Raw genomic sequence first — 7,050 nt, 5'->3', positions numbered from 1 at the left:
CTCTTCTTATTGTTAATCTATAAATTGAAACATTAAGGTGGTGTTTGGCTGGGTTGTGGATTCTTGGAAGGAGCTCCGAAAAAACTGTTGTGGAAAAGTAGCTACGAAAAATATGATGTGAGAAAGTTGTAGTTCATTTGGCAAACTAGCTATATGATCTGTGGTTGTGGAGATAAATGTGTGAAATACCCCGAAAGTTGAGAGATTGATTGCATGTTGATTAATGATAATAACATCATTACATGTCGATTTAGAGCACTAATAAAAATCTAACTAAATAATTATCTAACTCTTACGATCAATATGATATTTTGATACCACGGAGAGCATCACAACGTGTGCATGCATCATGTGCTAGCTACCCTTGCACTTCGATCAATCGATCAGGGCCTAATCGCTCTTCATCGATGAAAATTAGGAGCTCTTCACCTTCCTTCGTCGCTCAATGGCTGACCAGCTTGCAGGAAGGAAATAGATCGAAACAGTATTCACTTACGAATGGCAAAGGTGGTTAAATTCATAGGGGTAAATTGGAAAGGCCATGTAGCCAAAGCCGCAAAAGCACCTCGACCGCCGCTTTCACGCGTACGTGCGTTTTTTATATGGCTTTCAAAAATCACGGTGGCACAGTTCTTTGTTTGGTTGACAGTCAGCTCTGACGCAACAGAATCCGATGGGGAAAGCCAAACCAAACATGGCCTAATTAATGCTCCCAAATTTAGTAAATAAATTATGGCATAAAGTGTTTGACATCTCAGCAAACAAAATAATAGAACGATGATGACAAAGAAAAATTATATGTAGGCGTTGTATGATCACCTCTATAGCTTCATTTCTTACATTATATGAAATCTTGCCTGTATAAATTGTTAGAGTATCCACAACGAAATGCCTAAAAGGGGTGCTAGGATTTTGTTCTCGTCGATGGGCAGTTGATGGGTAGAATCCTGGCCCCTCTTGTTGTGTCGAATCAAAAAGTTGAGTTGAGCACTCCTTAATTTTTTGCCTTACGACATGGAAACAGAAAGTTATAGTCAACGTCTTCGTTATGAACTTTCTTTTTGGGGGGTTGGGTGGGGTGGGGAATTCATTTATATTTTTTGGATGTTTTATTTTTGTTTGCATGTTTCCTACTTAAGCATCTACTTAAGGAGTCAACGCTGTAAATCGGTGGTGGAGGTGAGACATAAACCTTGTGGCCATTGCTTAGGCTATGAATCCCTTGCACAAACTATATTTTACATCCTATCGTGTTGTAGATGATTTTAGCATTAAAGCGATCACGGGGCTAGTGCTATCCTGGCTCCTCCCCTGTTGTAAATGCTATTATGTCGGTGGTCTGTGATACGTTTGCTATGCTCTTAATTTTAGGAAGCCAAAAAATGCACTCGATGGCGTTTCTTTCCCATTCAGTTTGTCTATGGAAACTACTAAATATCACAAAAACCGTGTCGCACAAACTGAACAAGTATGAAAACATACCATGGGACAAAAAATATTAACTTATCCGCCGAACACCACTATGTTCTTTTTTGTTCTCAACCATATATAGAATCGAAGAAAAGGAAACCCTTTCTATCAATGAACTGTTGCCTCATATCTCAACAAAATTGGTTGGTTTGTTTTATGGAAGCCTTTCTCCACTCATCATGACTCCAATAACATGTTGCCTTACCGTCCATAAAATGAGAAAAACACATGTGTCCACGTCCAAACTAAGACACATTATCTTTTGCGATAAGTGGTTCCTATCAGCCACCTTAATTCACGAGGAATCAGTTAGTATCATCCAAGTCATTTGGGTGTAATCTCATGGTCCTTGATATGCATGATTTCCAAAACAATGTAATATCATGCTATTTTGAGTATTATATGTTTTAAAATTATGTGTCACCAATATTATATCTATTAGTGTAAGAGATTTTATATTATACTTCCTTCGTAAAGAAATGTAAGAAGTACAAAAGGAAATCAACAGATACAAAGAATCCACATCATATACTCAATATTACTGTACTATCAGTTTTACACAGATATGTATCCATACTAATATTTATTTTGAAAATCATCCATATTAATATGAACAATCTACATTTAACCACCAAATAAAATCCAGGCTGTACAATATCTGGTGTCACGTCTTGACTGCGAAGGTGAAAAAACTCGAGCAAAATCCAAATGTCACCGCCAGTACATAAAAGGCTGTTTTTTCTACAGATAAGGAAAATTCCCAGCTCATCTCTCGCCGTATACTGCTTATACGCTTTCCTCCTTCGCCGACGATAAATACACGACACACCACCAGAGGAGAAAAGAAAAAGACGGATCAAATCACCTAGATATAATAGATTAAAATATAAAATCCACAACCCTAGCCTGCCTGCCTGCCATGACGCGGGACGGCGTGCCACCGGCGGCGCCTGCCGGCGGCGGTGCTGGGGACGGGCCGAGGCGATGCGGGCAGTGCGGGCACCACGGGCACAACGCACGCACGTGCACAGCGCGCCCCGTGAAGCTCTTCGGCGTGCGCATCGGCGACAAGCCAATCAGGAAGAGCGTCAGCATGGGCAACCTCGCGCAGCTCGCCGAGGGCAGCGGCGGTGCCAGGGCCGAGGGGTACGGCTCCGAGGGCGACGACGACAAACCCCACAGGAAGCGAGGTGGGATTTTTATTTTCTTTCTCTCCCCTGTTTTAGCCTAGGAGAAGATGAGATCATTTGTTTTGTTGCATGTGTATGCAGGCGTAGTCTCTGTTCTGTAAAAAAAATGTGGTCTTGATCGCCCTGTGATGCTTCTTACGTAGTTAAGATGATTGTTTGTTGTAGTGTGCAAATATGTGGTTTTAATGTGAAGGTGCAGTTTTGCTGTTGGCTTTTAAGATGGTAAGTGAGAAAGTTTTCAGTGCCGATCGAAGTAGTTTTCTGAAACTTCGCGAAAAGTACTGCTTTTAATCTCGTAGTAGGTTATGTGGCAGTTGGGATTTTTGTTTGGTATACGATGCCTAGTGGTGTGCAAAATTAGCAAACTATACTTAATACTGTAGTTGCTTGGGAGCTACTCATGTTTGAGTTTTTAGCTCATCATTTTGTTCGATTACTTACAGATTTAGGGGTTTACTGGTGGTGAGTGGTGGTTGTGACTGCTTCTTGTCATCAGAATTTACTGTTCTTTTGGAGGGTTTCTTATACCCAAGGAATTGATTTTTTGAAGTAAATATTTGATTATGACGCTTCATGTTCACAACTTCAAGTGTAACTGTTTGCCTGTTCGGACTTGCTTTCCAAATTTATTTTTTTAATAGGTATAGTCGAGCTTAGTATGGTGAGTTTGTCATGGAAGTTTCAGGTATAGTGCAGCAACCTTTGGGTACCGGATCACAGATTTTGAAACAAATCTGTACTTGTGCTTCTCTTTCGCTGCTGCCATTCAAGCTTGTGTTTTGTCACTTATTTGACCAAATGATTTTTTCACAACCCAGAAATAATATTCATTACAGCCACCAATATCATAAACTAGGTTACACTCACTCTGTATTTTGTATACATGATTTGCATTCTTGTCATGTGAGATAGATATACAGTACTGTTATAACTTTCCATGTAACTTCATGATTGTTCTTTATTCTGTTGGCATTGCTGATTTTTCTTTTTGCTTGATTTAAAAATTTGGATGAATATGTCGAATTTGCATTGAAGGATCCGTTTATTTTGTTGGGTGACAGGTGAGTCATGGTCAGAAGAGGAGCACAAAAATTTTCTACTTGGATTGAATAAATTAGGAAAAGGTGATTGGCGTGGCATATCCCGTAATTATGTTGTCTCGAGGACGCCTACTCAAGTTGCTAGCCATGCTCAGAAGTATTTCATTCGCCAAACAAATGTTAATAGGAGAAAGAGAAGATCAAGCCTCTTCGATATGGTTATTGAGGATGTGAGCATCTATCCCTACCTTTTTATTTCTCTGCATGTAGTGTTGTTGTGCAACCAGGTCCAGCTGATTGCATTCGGGTAAAAATGTCGGGATGCATTCTTAAGAGTGGTGCTTATTCTTTTCCTCGTTGTTCCTGTTGCCTTAGTAAGTTCTCATATAGCTGTTAGCGTAGAATCACCATGTTATATGAAGTAAATAAGACTTCTCAAACATAACAATTTTTAAAATATTTATTGCTTGTCCCCCATTGTACCAATTGATTATGATTGTTCTATGGTTTTTAATCAGCCTGGTGACCAGTCACTCTCCCGTTCATCGTCACAAGAGATGCCGCTCTCCCGTTCATCTTCACAAGATGTAGAAGAGTTGGTAGATGATCTACGGCCTGTTACTGCTCCTGTGACACCACCCGCTCCTATGCCCGTGATAACATCTGTTTCAGTCCGGCCACCAATGCCAGGAATGGCACCGCCTGCTCCTGTGCCTATGCTAACATATGCATCCGCCCCGTCACCAGTTCTAGCAATGACACATCAACCTCAGGGCAATGAATCGGTTGGTTCAAGCTCAACTGCTGGAGAAGCAGGGATGGTGATGCCACAAGTGATGCCCTCATATGCTTATCCTCCCATGATGATTCCTGCACCTCACTATGTCCAAGCAGTTTTTCCGTTTCCATACTATAGCTATGCTCCAGTGTTCTATGGGCCGCCAGTCTCTATGCAAGCATCATCATCAGGTACAGTACAAGTATCACATGAGCCTGTCAGGCCTGTTGCCGTCCACTCAGTTCCCCCGGTAAATGTCGAAGACCTATACAACATGTCCCAACTGAACCTGAAGGGTGACTCAAGTAGCAATGGTGTTGCGCCTAACTTGCCGTTGCCTCCAAATCCGAATGGGAGACCAGAGAGGCAATCTGCTTTCCATGGAAAAGGGCCTGGGAACGGCTCATCAAACGGACCAATACCGACAAAATGATTCTGTGGCTCGACCTTCTTTAATGTGTATGTAACCCTTAGCTATGATAGTAAAATCATGATATAGCTTTCTTGGTCATGTTCCGATAGTAAATTTACTGTTAGTCTGTCATGAAGGTTGCATTTGTGTTTTGCCCAAATTCACGTTGATTCTCTCATTTTTTGCACCTTCTGAAGTATAAGATGCACAGTTTGTTGTGGATGAGGTAGGGATGAGCTTATCTTGATCATGATATGTATGTTTCTTCAGAGTGCGTTCAACATGGTACCATGAACGAAAATATCGCGGCCAATAAAAATTTTAGCGCGTCACTGTAGCACTTTTAAAACACGGGCTAGTGAGGTGTCCAACCCAGCCCAATCCAACGACCCCATCGGCAGCAGCACAGAGTTTGCTGCGCGCGTAAGTCGGATGTTGCGCGCGATAGCGCAGCGCGTGCTCAAATTTTTTTAGCGCGCGCACTGTTTTGGAGCGTCTATTGAAGCTGCCCCGCGTAAAAAAAAGAATCTTTTAGCGCACAGAGCATTTTTTGGGCGCCAGTTGGAGATGCTCTTAGGGCATCTCACGGCGAGCCGCAAACCCCCGCATATGTGCGGATCACGAAATTCATCCAACGCGGGCTTGTATCAGTCCGAAGGACGGTCCTTTGTGGGTACCCGGACAACAACAAAGCCCGTGTTTGACTGTCCCGGCCCACAAAAAAATCCTTCCTCGCTTCAGCGCGTCAGTGTTGCATTCATGCCCGCCCAAAGCGGAAGCTACCTCTCACTGGCCGAGAAGTGGCGCGAGTCTGCCACCCACATTAATGTCATGCAGTTATTGAGGCGTCTACTCCGACGCCACCGGTCCGTCCCTCCACGGCCATGCTATATACACTGTCGTAGTCATCCACATTTGATCCTTTCTCCTCTCCACACCATGACTTTCTCGCGGTCCAAAGTTCCGTGGAACGAGCTGCCGATGGACCAGAAGAAGGATATGATTGTCCTTGTTTTCGGCAGGCAGCCGGAGGACGACAACATCCCGATGCCACCCTCCTCCTCAATGCCACCATCGCGGGGTGCATTGCACCATGACCATCGACAAGGCCCGTGCCCATTACATGGACATGGTGTGGGAGAAGCATTTTCGTGAGGTGCACGCAGCCGCTACCTACAACCACCACCTTCTTCAGGAGCACTAGCAGGTGGAGGAGCAGTTTGCCGTCAGCAGGGTGATCGTGCCGGAAGGAGATTTGGTGCAGCAGGCGGCGCTGCTCGAGTCCTACCGCTTCGCCCGCCAGATCGACGTCGACCTCTGACAGTACCGTTAGCGTCAGGCGGAACTGGAGGCCGCCTACAAGGAGAGGCGAGAGTCGAGGTGTTCGGCAAGAGCGACGATGAGGACATCGCCGTTGCGACCCAGCGAGCTGCCCACCGCCATGACCACGAAGTCGGCACGTCCACGAACGCCGGCGGCAGCGAGGAAGAGTAGTGCATAGTGTCGCAGCCGCTCGGGTCCCAAGAAGGCCACCGCTCCATACCTCCCGTTGAAGGAAAGCTTGGCAGCCTCAACGTCATCGGCCGATTAGCCGCTTGACTGCGACGTGGAGGCTGACAACTTCACTTTCCGAGGCTCTAGAAAAGGAGGTTACGGAGGCGGAGCTGGAGAGTGCCGAGGCAGAACTTTAGAAGGCGGAACTTCAGTTCTCGGGGCTCACTGCCGGACACGGGGAACGGGTGCCGGTGATCATGAGGTGTATTATTATACCTCCAGAGTTGGACGAGCACCGCTTAGTTGATGTAAATGTAATGAAATCCTTCATGTTCATATAAAATCCATCATGTTTATATGAAATCCGACATGTTTACATGAAATCCGCCTGTGTTTACATGAGTTTCGTCCGATTGGTCCACGAAGTGTTTGAAATGTATGCAGATAGCGTCGAAAAGCGGCCTCCCGCATATGTGTTCGCACACTCATTTCTCCTATCCACGTAGGATTGCATAAGGAAATTTGCGAGTTACCGTTGAATATGCCCTTATCTTCTTCGGAACTACACATTAACGGTGAGTCATTTTCTTTTTCTTTTTTTAGGAGTTGACGTTGAGTTGCTTATGGGTATGTTATCCGTACCGCATGTCTGCTTTCCCAAAATGC

The 7,050-nt window shown here is 44.4% G+C and overlaps 1 protein-coding gene across 1 annotated transcript; it reads left to right on the top strand.

The window, feature by feature from the left end:
• Positions 1-2,318: 2,318 nt before the first annotated feature.
• LOC123411958 (transcription factor MYBS3-like) lies at positions 2,319-5,112 on the top strand. The gene is made up of 3 exons (XM_045104918.1): positions 2,319-2,660; positions 3,722-3,930; positions 4,219-5,112. The coding sequence occupies exons 1-3, from the start codon at positions 2,390-2,392 to the stop codon at positions 4,909-4,911; spliced, it is 1,173 nt and encodes a 390-aa protein (XP_044960853.1). The 5' UTR covers positions 2,319-2,389; the 3' UTR covers positions 4,912-5,112.
• The last annotated feature ends 1,938 nt before the right edge of the window (positions 5,113-7,050 follow it).

The sequence above is a fragment of the Hordeum vulgare genome, chromosome 7H, assembly GCF_904849725.1.
Source record: "Hordeum vulgare subsp. vulgare chromosome 7H, MorexV3_pseudomolecules_assembly, whole genome shotgun sequence".
NCBI lineage: Eukaryota > Viridiplantae > Streptophyta > Magnoliopsida > Poales > Poaceae > Hordeum > Hordeum vulgare.
This window is presented reverse-complemented; position numbering and strand designations above follow the sequence as displayed.